This window comes from Phaseolus vulgaris, chromosome 2, assembly GCF_000499845.2.
Source record: "Phaseolus vulgaris cultivar G19833 chromosome 2, P. vulgaris v2.0, whole genome shotgun sequence".
In the NCBI taxonomy this organism is placed as follows: Eukaryota; Viridiplantae; Streptophyta; class Magnoliopsida; order Fabales; family Fabaceae; genus Phaseolus; species Phaseolus vulgaris.
The window spans coordinates 14,014,450-14,034,485 of NC_023758.2; the positions used below are offsets into that span (position 1 = coordinate 14,014,450).

At 32.9% G+C, this 20,036-nt stretch overlaps 1 protein-coding gene across 1 annotated transcript; it reads left to right on the forward strand.

Moving 5' to 3' along the window:
* The first annotated feature begins 13,097 nt into the window (after positions 1-13,097).
* LOC137810766 (peroxisomal adenine nucleotide carrier 1) lies at positions 13,098-16,775 on the forward strand. Its single transcript, XM_068612188.1, has 5 exons — positions 13,098-13,628; positions 15,077-15,308; positions 15,733-15,879; positions 16,008-16,165; positions 16,249-16,775. The coding sequence occupies exons 1-5, from the start codon at positions 13,486-13,488 to the stop codon at positions 16,523-16,525; spliced, it is 957 nt and encodes a 318-aa protein (XP_068468289.1). The 5' UTR covers positions 13,098-13,485; the 3' UTR covers positions 16,526-16,775.
* Positions 16,776-20,036: the final 3,261 nt, after the last annotated feature.

Sequence of the window (20,036 nt, forward strand, 5' to 3'; positions counted from 1 at the left end):
TACATTAAAGTAATTTGATTATGTTTGTTTTTTATATACTTTGCTCAAAAGAGGTTCCCAATAAGACATGTATATGAGATATGTGATGAGGAAAACCAAGTACGATAGTGAGGCCTACCAAAACTTAAGGAAAAAGGCAAAAAAAAATTGAATTGGCGTGGATGGTGATGCTTAAGGGCCTCCCTCCTTCAAGGCTATTCTTAAGTAACAAACAACACCTCCTACTTTAAGTGTTTGAATATCCTTTTTATTTTTTGCCTATGAAAATTCTAAAAATATAAAAACAAAATTCTTCTTTAAATACTTTTCAAATGTTTTCTTTAAACAAAATAACCTCAATCAAAATTTCGTTAGTGTTCTAAATAAAACTATTTTATATTATATTTAAGTTTTTTAATTAGAGTATTTGATATTAGTGTGTATGTGTATCACCATATGTTGAATTGCCGAATAGTTGACATGTAGAAGTTTTCAGACAATGTATTTGCTTAGACTCAAATGCTGACAACTCAACTTTCTGGTTTGGTAAAACATAACTAACTTACGTTAATTACCCACCACTAAACCTGATTACTAAGAGCAAAATAAGGCAAGTATTGGACCTGAATGGACTTACGTTAATCCTACTTAAGGATGACAAAGCGGGACACGCCGTGCGGGCGACCCGTGGGTAGAAAACGCGAGGCGAGCTGACATTTTCAACCCACTGACCCGCATTAGCCCGCCTCGCATAACCCGCGACTCACACGAGCTAGCAGTGGGGCGGGCTGGCCCGCTAGCCCGCAAAAAAATAAATAATTGACTTGGCAACAATGGTCCAGTGGAGGAGTGACAACTTTGAGTGAAAGAAAATTAGGTTTTCACTCAAAACACACACAACTACGTTGTTCCAAAAAACACACACAACACACTCTCCTTTGCAGCGTTGCCGCTCGCTCCATCTACGACTCCGCGTGGCTTTGCCTGCAACTATCGCGCACTACTGTCGTGCTGCTACCGATCCCATCGCTCTGCTCCCACAGACCGCTGTTGTCGCACTGCTGCTGTCTCCATTCCTCCTCCACGTTCCAAAAAAAAAAAGATGTGGGCCAACCCGCATGCGGGGCGGGCCATGAAAACCAATATGCATTTTGTATGTGGGCGGGCCTATGCGAGGCGGGCCAGCCCGCTTTGCCACCCCTAATCCTACTGCAGGAAAAGACCTATAGGAAAACTATAAATAGGTGACAACTCTCAAGATAAAATGTAATGAATGTTTAATCCTAAACTTATAACCTAAATATAATCACATCTGACTTGAGCGTTAGAGTGTCTTTGTAGGTATCCCCACCTTATCAAACAGAATGAGAGGAAGAGAGATCGAGTGACCAGATGCTTGAAAAGCCTAACAGGAGATACTCGGCCTTGTAAAAACATTATGGAATCATTATCTATTTTTTTAAAAATTATATTGATTCTAACCCATTTCAAGTATTATAAATAAATTTTTTATGTTTTTTTATTAAAAATTTAGATAATTTTATTGAATTCTTATGTTTGTTAAAGCTCTCATCTTCTTAGGAATATGAACAAATCATAATATATAAATGGATATAAACTTTATCTTATAAGTTCCTTTTTATAAAGTTGAGTCGAACATAAATTCACATACTAAGAAGTAAAGTCATTCATATACTATCATAGTCAAGCTCATCGTCTTTTATGTGTCACATGTTATCGAATTCGTGTTGAACCATCTACAAATATTTAATCTCACATGCCAAATGTTTATTTCTCATTATGAAAGGTTGTGATCAACTACATATATGGTCAAATCATAAAATACAAATACGAATATACATTTCATCTTACAAATTAATTTTTGTAAGTTTTTTTTTAATAAAACTCATGCTAGGAAACATGTGCCATCATATGAAAGATAACATAAAATAAAAAAAGAAAGAAAGAAAAAAACATGGAGGGACTAGACTAAACTCATGCGGAAAGAAACTTTAAAAGTAGCCTGAGCAACTACATTGGGAGTTTAAACAAACAAACAAAAAAGATAAATTAAGTAAAGATAAGAAAGGAAACAAAATAAAAATAAAAATCTCTAATGCGTAGCTCGAACGATTGAATACCAAATACAATTTGATTAACCCTCATTTGCATTCAACATTAGTAATAAAATCATATGATATTAATGCATGTCAGTACCATTACTTTTTCTTTGATTGACCTGTTTTGGAGGTCATCTTATTGGCTTTCAATCTAGCTTTAGGAGGACGTCCCGATCTCCTAGAGCTTTGAACTAGTTCATCGTCTTCACTTAATGATTCCTCCTTATCCATTTTTTCAGCCCAAAACTTAGAGACCAAATTGGCTTCTTCTAAGAAAATATCAATTGAGGTAGATTCAACTATATTCGCTGCCAAGATAGTTGGACATGACTCTTGAGCCTCTTGTTCATCACTTGAAAAAGATTCAAAATAGTTTTGCAAGACTAGATCTTGAGAAACAAATTTAGAAGTAACTTGTTTGGCAACAACTAAATTAGGACTTGTTGCATTAGTCGCATATTTGATATGAGAGAATCCTTCTGAAAGACCATAAATCATCTTATTCATGGACATCCTCCAAAGAGGGCATATAAGCAAAAATATCATCCTGATATCCTGGACCAACCCTTATATCCTCACAGATTTCTTAAACTTTTGACCAACAAGAGATGCACCATCCACCTGGCCAACAATAACTTCACCAAGGTTATTAAGATCAATAGCAACTCCCTCAACTTCCACCACCTCTACATTACGAACAGGTAAATCATATATTTGTACCTTTACCACAAAAAAATTGTTTCTTTGTGACAACAACCACTTCTTTGTGAGGGTGTCATTAGTTTATTTGGTCTAGATAGTCACAAGTTTGTAATGTACAACAACAAGTTTGGACAAAATAGTAGGTGGTTTGTCTGTCTTATTTCTTTTGGTTGCCAATATTTCATAGGAAATCATGGATCCTGACCCAACATTAAGCTTCAGTAAGCTTCATGGAAGATGGCACAAAGTCTTTAGTCTAAGCAAAGACTCTTAAGTTACCCAAATTCAGACTCCAAGATCCCACTGCTAGGACTTTTCTAATGTCTTCAAGGGAAGAAAAAACAAATTCATAAAACCCTTTTCACAGAGGAATAACTTTCCAAGATCCCAGAGATTTCCAAGCAAGATTAATTTTTTGCAAATGACTATATGAGTAAGAGGTTTGTCACCTTTGGATAATACTATTCTTCCATGAAGGTGATTTTTACAGTCTTCAAGACCTGCAAGATACACGTCTTCATCAATTTGAACAAATATCAAAATATCCCTTGATGCAAGGAAAAGGCAACTGTGAAAAAGGATATCACAAGTATTATTCAAGACTTGTGCAAAAGTCTTCTTTTGTGCTTGAACCACATAAGATGACCTGGCTTGTGAAGAATAACCTTGGTCCTTGAGATAACCCCAAAGAATTTGAAAACCAAAAGAATCTATCCTTATCCCTCCAAAGGGACCAATACTTCAAATGTTAATCACCAACCAACAAGAAAGATGGCAAACAAGATGTGATCAAAGGATCAACGCTGCAAACCAAATTGCAATAAGAAACTCAGGAGAAAAACCAGCAAAACACAGTCGCACATCCAAAGAACCACACCACCAAAGGAGGACATAACCCTAATCGTTAGCCATCAATCACCCACCTCCAAAGAACAACATATGAGGACAATACCCTACTAGTCAATCAGTGAATATCCACCAAACCCTAACCAACACATCTTCTCTCCAAATGTTTGATAAATAATTATTTTTACTACTTTGTAAAGTATTTTTTATATGTGAGGTTTAATTATACATAAACTTATCCTACAATATTTATGATTTAGTAGGTGTTTTAAGGGAACCGTTAATTTGATATTATTCCCTTCTTTTTTTATAGAAAGAAATGGGTGTTTTTGGCATGTGATAGTAAAAAAAGAAAGAATGAAAGAGTCATCTTCACAATTCACACTTGCCCCAGCACACATGATCCATCTTCTTCAACGTCATTTGTGGAACGTGCCATGCTAACTCCCATTTTATCTCTTTTCTCTGTTTAAAACCACCAATGCTACTGCCTCCACAAAACTTAATTTCATGTCAACATCTCTGTTTCTCTTTAAGACAACATCTAGGGAATTATCATAAAATTAAATAAATACCAAATCATATAGATTTTCTAGTTTTATAACCTCTATTTTTTGAGTTGGATCTAATTTGATACATGTTCCGGCCGGTTGACCTGGGTCGTCTTTACGAGTGGCTTGTACTCACGAGCTAGAGCACCTTCGTTCTCTCTTGTATATGAGTAGCTGAAAAAGAAGAACAAAGGGGCGCCCTCGCGGCCGTTTGCACTCCGACGATCAAGTCAGCTAGCGAGAAACATCAAAGTGACTAGAAACTATATAATAATCTCAATGACTGGGACTGTGTGGCTAAACTGTGTTGCCCTAATTGCCTTGTGCTCACAGCTGGGTGCGCCGTCAAGAACAACTAGGGTCTAGTGTTCTGTGTAATTATGAAAGCGTACCTTACTAGGGCTCTTCGCGCCCTTTATATAGGTGAAAACTAGGGTTTACCTTTGCGTTGCTTGCTATTATCTAGGGTTCCTTGGAGAAGGTCCTTGCGCCGCTATCTTTAGGATCTTAGCGTATCCGGCCCATGGACTTCCCTTATCTGGAGTGCAATGTATAACCTTGCGGCCACTTGGGCTTTAACTTAAGCGTCGTATCTCTTGCGCTATGTTGACTATGTTGACTATACGGCGACTATGTTGACTTCTTGATCACCTACCTTTCTCTTGTCCACGTCATCACACCCGATGACCTGAACGGTACAATACATATAAAAGTTACTCTTAATTAATACCTAAATGTCAACAAATTAGTCCTTATATTATGTCAATTTTGCTCTTAGCAAAAGAAAACACACATCAATCTTTTTTATTTATTCATTAATAAAAAATGATTTTTTCCCAAAAACTTATTTAAGTTTTGTTCAAGGGACATACTCCTCAACCTCGTGAAGGGTCCGAAATGAAAATAACTACTTTGTGACCATTTCTTTTTACGTCCCTTCTATGATGTTCATGTTATCTTTTTATTTGAAAATTTTAAAGAAAGGAGATGACAACCTAGTGGAAAGCAATAAAAAACAGTGAAAATAGTTATAGATGCATAAATAAATTATAAAAAAGGATAAACGTAAAATGTCTACACTTTTATTCCTTAGTTTATTAAATTGTTTCTAAAATAACATTAATAAAACGTGTTGGGATAGTACATGGAGCCTGATTTCTTTAGGTTAATAGTAAATTCATCTCCCCTCTTTTTGTATCAACTATATAAATAACAAAGCAATGGTAAAAATAAATTACTATAGTTTTTTAATCAAGTGGGAAAGGTCACGGATCTTAACTGGGCCATGAAATAGTGGATATATAATGGGCTATGGTGTTCAATATAGGACACCCAATCATTTTTAACCTCCATCCAACATATTTTTTAAATTTTAAAAAATGTCCTTAATTTCGGAAATAAAAATCTGGAATTAAAAATAATATATTTCGGAAAAATAAATTTGGAAGAGATTATTGAATTTCGGAAATAAAAACCCGAAAACAAAAACTTAAAATCCTATTTCGGACAAAAAAATTTGGAATTGAAAAATAATACGTTCCAGAAAAAAATCCAGAAAAGAAATTATTGTATTTCGGAAATGAAAATCTGGAAACAAAAATGAAAAACCCATTCCGGATAAAAAAATCCGTAATATAAAATTTCGTTCTGGAAAAAGAAATCCAGAACAGATATTTTGGAATTTTCTTTTAAAGACAGTTTCGTCTTTTCCGCTGGAATCGGGTGCATTGATATGCTGCAGGAAGCAATTGCCTCAATATAGGCCAAACTTTGGGTTTTTTTCCTGCACCCCGTAAAAAATATGAAATGACAAAAATGATTCTGGAAAGTTATTCTCTCTTCCAAATGCCTATTTTGGAAAACAACTTTGTATTATGGAGCCCTATTAAACCCCATTCTAAAAAACAACTTTTCACTATGGAGAACCCATTTTAGAATATAGTTTTTTCGCTTATGAATTTTCAATTTTGGAATTTAGTTTTCATTATGAAATACCAATTCCTGAAGTCATTCCCAAAACCTAATTTCTATAACCACCAACGCCATTATACCTAACCCAAAACCATACAACATAACTTTTTTTTTTACCTTTAACCACCAACGAAGCCTTCTCAACACCCTAGCAATTCTACCATATCCTTTATTTTTATTTCGAAAATGAAAATTCAGAATAGAAAATAAACTCTAAACCCTAAAATAATAGATTTTAAAAAAATAGATCTGGAAGAGCTTTTTGTGTTCCAGAAATAAAAATCTGGAAAAAAAAAACCAAAAGATCATTCCAGATAAAAAAAAATCCATAATACAAAAAATAATACATTAAAGACATTTTCGTCTTTTAGATTGATATTGAGTGCAGTAATATGGTGCAGGAAGCAATTGCCCACTTTTAAATTCCCGAGATCAGCCTTCACACTTAAAATGAAAATCCAGAATTAAAAAAAAAACATTCTAAAAAAATCCAAAATAAATTATTGTGTTTTGAAAATGAAATTCTGGAATAGAATTCGAAAATCAAATATGGAAAAGCAATTCCAGAATGCAAAAAATACGTTAGAAAAAAAATCTGAAAATGTATTTCGGAAAACAATTCTAAATCTAGAAAAGTATTTCACAAATCTAAATTCAAAAAAGTATTGTAGAAAAGGAGTTTCATAATGTACTTTTATCTACACCCCTTTTACTTAAGGGCATTCTTATCATTTCATATAAAAAAATAAAATTAAAGTGCAGCTTCATATTTGACTGGTTGCGGGACGTAATTGGCAACAGCTAGTTTGAATAAAACCTGACTGCTTCTTCCTGCACCTCCATACCTTCTTCTCTCACCTCCATAGATTTTCATATTTCCAAAAATGTCCTCTGTAATATTCCGGATTACATAATCCGGAAGTCATTTTTCAAATTTGTAATTAGCTTCCGGATTATATAATCTGGAAGGTTTTTTTTTCAGATGCATGATTACTTTTCGGATTACATAATCTGGAAGTCTTTTTTAACTTCCGGATTATGTAATCCGGAAGTCTTTTTTCAAATGCGTTTTCGGATTACATAATCCGGAAGTTATTCTATGGGGTGACACAAGAAGGATAAAAATGTATTTTCATGTTGTGTATGGAGGTGCCAGAAGAAGATATGGAGGTGCAGGAAGAAACAGTCATAAAACCTTAACAGGACCCAACGAGACGATGAATATGAATGGGCCACTCTCACATAGCCCAAGACGTTTTGAAATAAAAGTTTTAAGGCAGTTTCTTCCTGCACCCCACAATATTATGCAAAGACCAAACTGTCCCTATTACTTTTTAAAAACCCTAAATTGCACTTAAACTGATTTTTTTTCCATTTCGGATTATAGATTTTGGATTGGTGTTTTAGGTAAAATTTTGGATCTACTAATCCGTAATTCAAAATATACATTCCATATTCAAAAATTCATCATTCAAAAAAAGCATTCTGGATCCACCAATCTGTAATAGAAATATACATTCCGGATTTAGAAATCCATAATAAAAAAAAAAGCATTCCGGATCCACCAATCCATAACAGAATTAGGCTTTCAGATTCAGCAATCTGGAAATAAACAATTTATGCAAAATTTGCTTCCAAAACACCCCCTCATCCAAAAAGCAAAATGATTCAGTTTTAGATTGATCAATCCGTAGCACACTCCCGGATCACGATTTCTGGTAACCAACAAAAATGTCATAACCACCAATACTCCTAAAAAACTTAATTTTTACCTCTAGAAGTGAAGCAAGACTTCAACAATGCAACTCACTCCTCCACCTTGCTCTACACAACTAAAATGACTCTCCACCAGCGCTTGAGATGAATGAAGAAGATGAACAGTGTAATATAAACTGAATCACGGTGCCCTTTCAAATAAAAGATCAAGGCCAGTTTTAGAATTTACAAATTTGTGGGGGTGCAGGAAGAAAAACGTAGGGGTGCAGGAAGAAAAACGGAGGGGTGCAGGAAGAAGAAGCCGAGTTTTAAAAATAGGAGGCACTCGTTAGACGAGCACAAAACACTTGCTTGTTTTATATTAAATTTATTTTAAGTTTAACAATATTTTAAGTATCTAATAAATTGAGATAATTTTAGTTAACTTTTTTAAATATTTTTTATTTATTCTAAGTATCCAACAATTTTTTTTATATTTTTTGTTAATATTTATTTTTGTTTTTTTAAATTTATTTTACTAATCAATTTAGTGTATCTCTTTAATATTTTTCAAGTCGCATCTTCTCTTTTCAATAACGAGTTAATTAATGAGTTGAGATGGAAGATCTATTAATGAGTTAGAAAGGAAGAAATATTTAGATAAAATTAAATATAAATAAATTTTAAATAAAAAATAAAAATATTTTAAGCACTTACTTTTCTAATATAAACTTTATTAAAAATATCAAAAATTTATAAATTACTTAAATTTTTTTAGTTAAGTCTTTATTTTATTTATAATATATATTTATATATTAATTTCTCAATGTCTCCTAACAGTAACACCACTGTGTTTTCATAGAAAACAATGACAATATGTTTGATACAGAAGAAATGGAAGAAGAGGGAAAGAAAATAATAGAAATAAGAGATTATGTATGTTTAGAAGTGATGAAATGAGAAGAAATAGCTCGAAAAGTTGGTAGAGATGTCATAATTGTATACTTTGGTGATATTTTAATGAATTCATTGTCATGTTATAAAAATTCTGAACAGAATGTTTCATCGTATGTCACTAAAAAAATTTATAATTTTAAAAGGGGTTTATAATAATAACTTCTGGCAAGTTATGTAGATAGTAGAGGTTTTGCAAACTTCTGATAAGTATCAGTCGTTTTATAATAAATCTTAATAAAAAAAATATTATTTTAATTTTTTAAAGTAGAGGTTTCTTTTTTAAGAGATTTGTTTGATAGGTTCATTATATTTTTTTGAAAGGGGTTTCAATTTTTTCTCATGGTTCATTACTTTTCACTCTTCTCTATATGAAACCCCTTCCTATTGTTTTAGGTTTGGGCCAGTCCCCTATTTCACAGAGATGTGAAAGTTGTTGAACAAGGTGCTTCGATGTTTCCAAATTTCCAACTGGAATGCATGAAGATACTTGTTACTGGTTGTGTGTGTCTAGAGTAGTTGAATTGTTAATTCATTATTTGTGATGATCCAATGTTAATTGAATCTAAATTCTTTTGAAAAAGATGTGTTTTTTTAAAGAATGTGAAAATTCAACTTGTTGAAATGTCAATTCAACCGGTTGTTTTACACTTAGTGTATTTTGAAAAGGATTTGACTTTGTTGGACTTTGTTGTCAAACCAATTAAATCGATTGATTCGTGTTTTCAATCGATTGATTTTCTGAAAACCTTAACAAAATTTTATTAAGTTACTTTAATCTATTTTAAATGATTAAAATTGATTTTGGTTCTTGAATTAAATGTTTTGACCATCTGATTGGAGTTTAAATAAGTTGTTTTACGCTCTTGGTCATGATTCAACTAAGAGAAATCATTCAAATCACTTTTTCAAGATTTCAAAGAGCTTTTAATCATTCTCAAGTGTGGAATAGAATTGTCATGTATTCACTGTGTTTTAATCTTTGTTTGCACCCAGGTGTACTTTACTCCTTCTGTGTGACTTGGTTTTGTGCAGTTTCAGAGGTTGTTATGAAAACTGTGTGTTGTTTGCCAAAGGGGTGTGTGTTCTTGAAGGGTTCAAGATCATCACTTTGGTGTGTTGTTTGTAATCAAGGCTTAATTACTTAGTGAATTCTTAGTGGTTGTTGAGAGTTCTTGGTAAAGAGTGAACCAATATAAACATTATGTGTTAATCTCTCTATGCTTACTCTCTTTAAAACTACTTTTGCTTTGATTTTCAACACTGCTGGTATAAACAACCGATTGTTTCGCAAAAACTTCATTGTCTTTCAATCCACCTTCAATATCTGCGAAAATCTTTCATAAACAATTCACCTCCCTCTTGTTTAAGGTTTATAATTCTAACAATTGGCATCAGGAGCTGAGTTCTTGAAAGTCATTCAAGTTTTCGATCCTTAAAACCTTTTTCGAGGCTGAAAAACTATACTTTGGGGAGGGTGCTTCAATAAATAGGCTACCTATGTTTTGTGGTATGAATTATCAGTTTTGGAAGATGAGAATGAAAATCTCTGTGGAATCAATTGATAGAGGAATTTGGGATGCCATTGTAAATGGTCCTTTTATTCCAAAGTTTGAAAAAATGATGTTTCTATAGAAAAACCTTGGTCCCAATGGACTGAGACTGAAAGCAAAAGAGCTCAATTTGATTGTATTGCTAAAAACATCATCACACCTACTCTAAATTCTGATGAGTTTTTCAAGGTTTAACAATGTTCTTCAACAAAAGAGATGTGGTATATTCTTGAAGTTACACATGAAGGAACCACTGATGTGAAGGGAGTAAGAAAACATTCTCGAATCCAGGAGTATGAGATGTTCTAAATGCTCAAATGGGAGACCATTGCTGATGTACAAAAGAGATTCACTCACATTGTAAACCATATCATCTGTCTTAGAAAGATCTTCAAAAGGGAGGAACTTAACATCAAGATCCTCAAATGCTTGGACAGATCTTGGCAGCCTAAGTCACTGCTATCTCTTACTCCAAGGATTTGACTACCTTGACTACAACCTCATTGTTTGGTAAGCGTAGGGAACACAAACTCAAGATGAACAGGCTGAATGATCAAGAGCATGAAGAGAAGCATGTGAGGAGCTTTGCATTAAAAGTTGTTGGTAATAGAGATGGTCAAGAACGAAGTTAGGACAGTGATGGAGAGACTCTTAACTTGCTTACCGGAAAATTCAACAAGTTCTTGAAAAAAAAAACAGCAACAAGAACCAATCTTCAAATAGGTATAACAGTTAGAAACTCAATCATTTTAATTATAACAATTATACCTATTTTGGATGTGGTAAACATGATCATATCAAAGCTGATTGTCCCAACAATGAAAGCAAGGAGAGAAGAGCAAGCAAGAAATTTGAGTAGAATAGTAAAGCTAAAAGAGCATACATTGTTTGGAAAGAAAATGATGTATCTTTCTCTAGCTCATCATCAGTGGAGATAAAGAGGCAAATCTATGCCTGATGGCAAAGGGAGAATCAGAAACAAGCAATGTAAGTTCCAACACTTTAATAAACTTTGAAAATTACAGCCAGTTTTTTTATGCTTTTAAAGTGACTCATGAAAAAGCTAATAGCCCTTTTGAACAACTGCTTGAAAGACATGAATAATTGATTGGAAAACAGAGACAAGGCATTGGAAGAAGAGCTGAACAATTCAAAAAATGATTTTAAAAATCTAGAAATGATTTACAAAAACTCTTCTTGCAATTAAGACTATAGCTTTTGTGAAAATTGTGAATCACTTCAAAAGAAGGTTAACTATCTTGTAAAAACTGTGGATAAATTTTCAAAAGGCCAACAAACTTTGAAATTGTCCTAGCATCTCAAAAATGTGTTTTTGGCAAAGCTGGATTGGGTTTTAATCTACATAGCAAGAAAATATCAGTTTCAAAGCCATTTTCAAGCATTTTTGGAAAACAACCAATTGAATTGTCGAAACAATTTGTTGTTTCATGCTTTTAATGTATGAAGAAGGGTCACTCTGTTAGATTCTGCAGAGTTAGGAAATTTTTTAATCACAGGGATGTTTTGAAATGGGTTCCTAAGAATTTTAAGGTTCCTAATGATTTAGTTAATGTCCATGGACCCAAATTTACTAGGGGACCAAATCTTGTCTCTTGAATCTTTTTGGTAGGTACTTTTGAAAGCCAAGAATCATATTGATGTGAAGAATGAAGCCTCAAGGGAAAAAATCTAAAGTAGAATCTTGAGTGCAATTCTCAATTGCAAACAGATTTCTTGAAAGTCAAGAGACATCCTTGACTCATGTACAATGGTTGTTTAAAAGAAAAATCTTCAAAAGCTAAGAACTATTTGTATTTTCATTTCTCAATTTGTGCATTTGGTTCATATTGATTAAATGAAATCTCAAATAGTTCTTTTTCTTGGCTAAATCTGTTGTGAAATATCATTGTGCAACTCTTAATTGTTGTCTCAGTAAAACAACCGATTGTTTTCACGAAACAACCAGTGACATGCATTTCTCTGCATCTTGATCCACTTACTAATATAAATTTGGTTTTCCACTTATTAATATATTATTTAATTTTAGTTGTATTATTTTACACTGAAGTTGTAGCTAGGTGACACAACTTTACTTACCCCTAACTTCAAATCTTAATCAAAGTCGTCCACACTCATCAAGACTTTTGTTTAGAAACATTTGAACCAAAGTCGTGAATCATTCACACGACTTTTGTGCTGGTCAACATCCCAAGTGAATTCGTATGCCTCTGACACGACTTCCTCAAAGTAAAGTCATGGCTCAATGACACGACTTACTCAATCCCGTAATAAGAAAATATGTCCATCTACGTAAGAAATGAAAAAAAAATTACACCATTTTAGTAAAAACGCAAAAAGAAAAAGAGATATGAATGTATATGAGATATACCTTTCATAAATTTGAAGAGAAATTATCATGATAAGTAATATAAACTAATATGAAAATGGTAAAATATTGAATAAAAAAAACCAAATAGTGTTACTAAAGCCGTAAACAATTAGTAAAGTAATACTCCTTCCAATTCTATTTACAATACTAAAATTATAATTAATTAATTTTCATTTTTACAAGATATACAAATTTGTTTGGTAATTAGAATATAATTAAACAAGATATTATAGTTATCATACATTTCATATTTCTCATCATATGTATCTGCATGCGTCATGGTAGTGTCTTTTTCATCCCGTATTTATCCACATGGGTCTCGATTTATTTATTCATTGTGTCTTTTGTTGTTTGAAAACACCTTCTAGTCAAGAAGAAGCACGACACAATAACACGCTACTTCTACACGAACTTACTTGGTGATAGCGTATTACTATAACACAACACAACGTAGCACGCCACTCACGTTTTTGTTCCGTCCATTGGTTTCGTGGAATGCTATAAAATGTTTTCACAACGTTAGGTGGTGCTGCCCTTCCACGACCCTCACCCTTCTTAGTTTCTCCAAACCATATTTTCCTTTTCCATTTCCTCTTTATTTTCTCTCAGTAACACCCATTTTTCTTCCCTCTCTTATACTATAAATCTACATTATATATAATATTTTGTTACTAATATAAAAATATACATACCCTCTACCCTCCAACAACCCACCCGGGAGGAAGATGAACGTGGATCTGGAGTCATTAGCAGAGGCCACTTCTGGCGCCATAGGATCACTCATCAGCACCACTTTTCTCTACCCACTTGACACCTGCAAGACCAAGTACCAAGCTGATGCTCGTTCCAATGGTCGCACAAGATACAGGTTCTTTCATCCCTTCCCTTTTTTCTCCATTCCCTTCTTACCATAATTCGGCTTTGAATTTCAATTTCTTCATGTTTCTGTTCACCCCTTCTTCACGAGGTGATCGTAAGTGGTTTCTCTGTGTTCCTCCCAGAATTGGGTGTTTTGGATCGAAACTTTGTCTTGTAGTCTTGTATTCGGAAGATGGCGATCAAAGATGAAAGATGTAATTTTTTTAGCTTGGGTTTATTTTGAAGACAACTTTTTGATGCTGATCTTCAATTGGGATAGAAATTTTACATTGGGAAATTTGCCTAGTAAAAGTTTCTATTAAATGTGAGTATACTCTGTTGAGGAGATGGTGATCAAAGACCTGCGTAATTGCCCTGCCCTTTTCAAGTATTTGCTTTGGAGTCTGGGATATATTATTGTTGATCTTGAAAGATGTATTATTTTTAGCTTGGGGTTATTGTGATTCCAGTTTTCTCTATATGGTTGCACTTCTTAATTCTAAGGGATGGACCCGGATCACCAAAAATGATGATTTACTGTTGAAGATTTAAAGATTCTAGAATGTATAAAACCACCAAGTTGGATTAATTTCAAAGTTAAAACACTTAGGCCATCTTTCCTTACTGTTTTCAAAAATAGTATTTGATGAAGGTAATAGGGCTGGTTGGAACTTCAGAAGGATGAACGGAACGGAGGCACTGGTTGGCGGTGGCTGATTGACTGATCTCAGCCTCTGCTGTATTGGATGGCAAAGAGAAGCACAGAAAACATAAAATACTGTTGAAAAACTGATACCATATTATAAGAGAAAAGGGAAAGAAACCGGTGACACCTTTTGTTATAGAAAATTGAACTCCCAGTTTGAAATATAAGGGAAGTCTCTGTATAGCAGCAAGAAGGACCTAATGACACACTTATATATATCTGGGATAATTAACTAAAACAACATAACAGAAAGCTTATCTACAACTAACAAAAATAACAGAATTTAACCAGCTTCTGCTCCTTCATTTTTTAGCTCCAATAAATAGCATTCTGTTTTCTAAATTTGTTTGTCTTTATGTACATCTGGAAGAGCTTGTCCCCTTGAACACATTTCTGATATCTAGAACTTGTCCCCTGTGTATTAAACTAATTAGACCCTTTAGCTTTCAATTATGAATATTGGAAGTAGAGTGACCAAATTTACGACTCTTTTCTGTTTCTTTATAGGAATTAAACAGGGAACTGTGTTGCAATCTTATTTTGCAAATGATAAAACTATTCTGCATGTGGTGTACCAAAATGCATTTTCATCAAAGTATCATTTTGTAACATTGGAATTTCTTGGGTTCAGTATGCAGGTTGAGTGGGGGATTAATCTTAGCTCTTGGCCATTTTTTGTCAAAATTAGCCAAGAGAATGTATCTCTTGGGTATGTATACTTACTTTCATTCTAATTGTTTTTACATTTGCAGGAATCTCACTGATGTATTATTGGAGGCAATATCTAACGGTCAGGTGCTTTCACTTTACCAGGGCATTGGAACAAAGAATCTTCAATCCTTCATTTCGCAGTTTGTGTACTTCTATGGATACAGTTATTTTAAAAGACTGTATCTAGATAAAAGTGGTTATAAATCCATTGGAACCAAAGCCAACTTAGTTATTGCTGCAGCTGCTGGGGCTTGCACTGCCATTGCGACTCAGGTGAGGCAGCATTAACTATTCTTAGTTAACTGTGTATTTAAAAATCAAAACACTTTTATGGTTTTAGGAGCAGGACACTTTAGTACAAAATTTTCGTAACAAATTATGATTAAAGTCTTTTATGGCTATGTTTTGCGGCTTGAGGCTATTTTTGATGATTCTTAGTTTGAATATGGAACCAAAAGGAGAGAACTAGTGCATCTCTGGAATAAAAAATTGATAGTTTTTAATGCTTAATCTACTACAATTGTTGGTTAATCATCCACTGTTAACTATGGACCGGCTAATAAATCATAGGTGTCTATATTCTATGTTACTACCTATATTCATTTTTCTCTTTTTGTTATGTATAGTATGATAGACAAGGTTTCATCTCAAACTTCGTAATTTTATTACTAAGCATATCTCATTGATGACTGTGTAGCCCCTGGACACAGCCTCTTCAAGGATGCAGACAAGTGCATTTGGAAAGTCTAAAGGGCTACTGAAAACCCTTACCGAAGGAACCTGGAGTGACGCATTTGATGGCCTCAGTATTTCCTTGCTGCTGACATCAAACCCTGCAATTCAGGTATGTGAAGGTGCAGTTTGTACCATCTGTAATTCTGTATCATGTTTGTGTCCTTTATATATAGTTATGCTTGGCATGCTTGATCTGGAGACCAAAAGATTTTAATTTGAAACTACTTTGTGCTACAGTATACCGTGTTTGATCAGCTGAAACAGCGAGCACTGAAGAATAAACAAAGCAAAGCTGATAAAGGAACATCTCCTGAATCCCTTTCTGCATTTATGGCCTTTCTTTTAGGTGCAATTTCAAAGAGCATTGCTACATGTCTTACATATCCAGCTATCAGGTATTTAATTGTTTCTTCCAACTGGCTTTGATTTCTGGACTAAGTTTATAGGATGCAATTTTAAGACCTCTTTCTGCTTATAGGTGCAAAGTTATCATTCAAGCTGCTGACTCAGATGAAGCAAACTCCAAAACAAAGATAAAATCACAGAAAACAGTCTCTAATGTTCTCTATGGAATATGGAAAAGGGAGGGCATAGTGGGATATTTTAAAGGATTGCATGCTCAGATCTTAAAAACTGTTTTGAGCTCAGCACTGCTCTTAATGATCAAGGAGAAGATCTCAGCTACTACTTGGGTGCTTATCCTTGCACTTAAAAGGTACCTATTACTTCCAACGAGAAGGGTTAAGAACTTGTAAGTTATGATAGCAGTTACAGGAGGAAGAAGCTTCAATTCCTTGTGGATAATGACTTTAGTTGGAGTACAAAATGTGCATTTTAGCAGATACATCTACTCTTCAGAGTTGAGTTGAGGAACAACTAGCCAGGAATTTATGCAAAAGACTCATAGAGCAAAGCAAATTAGAAACTCTTTACAATAAACGGTTTTTTAGTTTTTTTTGGCTGCACTTATTGTTTCAAATAAAGGCTTGCATTACTTTTTTTTTAGCTGGTTCATTTAGGACATTTCCACCGGGATTAACTCACAAGATTGAAAAATGTAAAACCAGAGTAATTGTGTCACTTTAATTTTAGGAATTTTTTAAGAAATTCCAAACAAATTATTATTTTATATAGTCTTGATGATGATGCATAATAACATTTATTAATATAAATTAATATAAAATTATGAAAAAATTAATTAATTAAATTTCTGAATTATTAATTAATTAAATAATTTATAATAATATTTTAATTTAAAAATAGTGTCAATTATTTAATTAACTGTATAATTATAAAAGTTAGATGACATTGGAAAAATGCAATATGTATCATGAAATTAGTTTTCGTTATTCTTTCTTTTTTCTGATTTTTTTCTAAATATGTTTTGACTAAATCTACCTAAAGTTGGGAGTAGGTGTTTCTATTTTGAATTGTTTCTCTCCTTTCAAAACATATAGATCTAAAAATTAGATGATGACCTAAAAATATGTCAATATTTCATGTCCTAATTTTTGATATGCATCACCCACAATTATATTATGTAATGTGAAACATGTATAAATTATGTTCTTTATTGTGTGAACATCTAAAAAATGCGTCAAAGCACGTGTATAATTGTGAATCATAATTGGAGCACTCCAAATACACATTTCACATTTCTTTCTAGTTGATTATTGCATATCTTGAAAATGATTATTGGATTAGCATGACGGTGGCAAAATTGGCCATTCCATGCAACTAGGTAATTTTTCCATTCCGAATGCATACTCTCAATTAACTCTAACATACTTGGATGCTTATATTTATAACAATTGAGTCATATTTTGTTGTTGGGTTTCTTTAGATAATAATCTCTAAATATTATATATTTATATATATATATATATATATATATAATACAAATCTTTACAAGTATTTCACTATAATGTTTTTACTAATTCAAATATATTTTTTTGTGTTGTCTGTGGGTGAGTCATACCTTAACATACAAACAATAGCGATGCACTTTTGTAAAAGTGTTTTTATTTATGTTAGATCAAGTATTAACATGGTGACTTCTTCATAAATATTTTCTTCATGCATGATTTGATCCAACATTATGTCTAAATCAACATCATGTCTAAATCAACATTATGTTTAAATCCATTATATAAATTATCAATTTGAATTAGTCATTGTGAATGCTAAAGGCTTTTACAATTCTTAGAAAGACATCTCTCTGCATATAAAACATTCAATGGGACTAAATCAACATTATGTCTAAATCATGTCTAAATCAACATTATGTCTAAATAAACATCATGTCTAAATCAACATTATGTTTAAATCCATTATATAAATTATCAATTTGAATTAGTCATTGTGAATGCTAAAGGCTTTTACAATTCTTAGAAAGACATCTCTCTGCATATAAAACTTTCGATGGGACTAAGTTTATTTGTACACAAGACTCTAAAAAAATACTCATTGGACCATCGATCATGACCTTGCTCATGATTTCAACATCCATATTTCTTCATTGTTTGTCACTATCAATGTTGTTGACTTCATATTGGTGCTCAAGTATTAACATGATGACTTCTTCATCGATGTTTTCTTCAAGTTCTCTTGCATGATTTGATCCAACATTGTGTTTAAATCAATGTTTTCAAAATCCATTATGTAGATAATGAAAGTGTTACAAGAGGATGAGAAAATGAAGTAATATTGTAGAATTATATAGTTTCATAAAGGGCAATTTTATAACAACTAGTTTTATTACAATTTTTTTTAAAAAAATATTAGTAACAAAATTGATTAATTGATAATACATGTGAAAAATAAGAAAATTACAAGAAGAGATGAGAGAATTGTGTTTTAAGGATTATTTTAAAATTTATGTAAATATCATCTGATGATAATTATTTAGATGATACTTTCATACAACAATTTATTAGTGACTTTTTATAACTATGAAGCATAACAAACATGACTTCAACACTTAATAAATTTACTTGTTTAAAGCCTTTTTAGAAACTTTGTTTAGCTCTCCATGACAATAATAACATGAAATATAAATGAGATAAAGGAGAAGAGAAAATACACAAGACAATCTTACAGTGATTCGTCTAAGACAACATTAATTAACAAGTTAAGTTCCACTAGACAGACTAATGTTGTACACTCGAGTATTATTTGGGCTCGTATCAACTCATGGTTAACCCCTTGAGTATTGTTTCAACAAATCACTCTTGACTCAACAAATATTATTTGGGATCGTAGACACTCCTGACTAACCCCTTAAATATTCTTTCCACAAGTCACACTTGGCTCAACGAGTATTATTTGGGATTGTTGTCACTCCTGACTAACTCCTTTAGTATTCTTTTCACAAGCCCCTTCTAGGTCAAACGAATATTCTTTCAGCAAGCCACTTCCGGCTCAACTTAAGTATTCTTTGTCAAATAGCCACTCCTAACTAAGATATGAAGGTTATGTGAGGTATGATTGTCAAATCGTGAGTTTTTCCTACTAGGAAGAGATTGCGTCTTTCCATGATTACAAGCTTTAAGCATTCTCTCCTAGTTTGCTGGATGAACACTCATGGTGTCCTCTATGAAGCTTTATGAGACACGGAAAATTTGAGCAGCGTTTCACTACAGTGCAACATCCTTTTGCTTTCTCTTCCTCTCAAAAGATAGCTTTATATAGGCTCTTAAAAGAATATAATTGTTGCAAATTCGTCTTTGGTCGTTAATCAACTTAAGCTCTCTTGAATATTATTTTTGCGTTTGACGAGCTTGATAATGGAATGTGTATTAAATGCACTCCATACAACTTTAGATGCTCTTTCTTCTTTATGTATCATCTTGTATACCTGACAATATTTATCTCTATAGTAGCATAGTCTTTTACACCAAATTGTGGTAAAAATGCTCACCCTACTAAGAAGATCTAGGCCATAGTTGAATAATGTTTGTGTCAGGTTATTGTTGAAGAAAAATAACTTTAGCTATTTATTCAAGATATCATGTAATGTGACTTGTGTTTGAACAAATCTCTTTAGAAGACGTAAGCAAGGACATTCCTACGACATAGTGTAAGCTTATAGATATTCGAGAAATACATGTTAGCTTAGATTATATGTGTATTTTCTAAGCATATAAATGATTTATTAGATGTAAAAGAAGACTATACATTGTTGTATTGTCTAATAGATGGATACTTGGGTTTACATAATTTGTTGTTGAACTAAACAATCATCTTACCAATGATGCATAACCATGT

Excerpts from the sequence above, each read along its gene's own strand:
- LOC137810766 (XM_068612188.1), top strand. The coding sequence starts at position 13,486 with ATGAACGTGGATCTGGAGTCATTAGCAGAGGCCACTTCTGGCGCCATA. Across the intron at positions 13,629-15,076 it reads AATGGTCGCACAAGATACAG|GAATCTCACTGATGTATTAT; the intron begins GTTCTTTCATCC and ends TTACATTTGCAG. Across the intron at positions 15,309-15,732 it reads GCACTGCCATTGCGACTCAG|CCCCTGGACACAGCCTCTTC; the intron begins GTGAGGCAGCAT and ends ATGACTGTGTAG.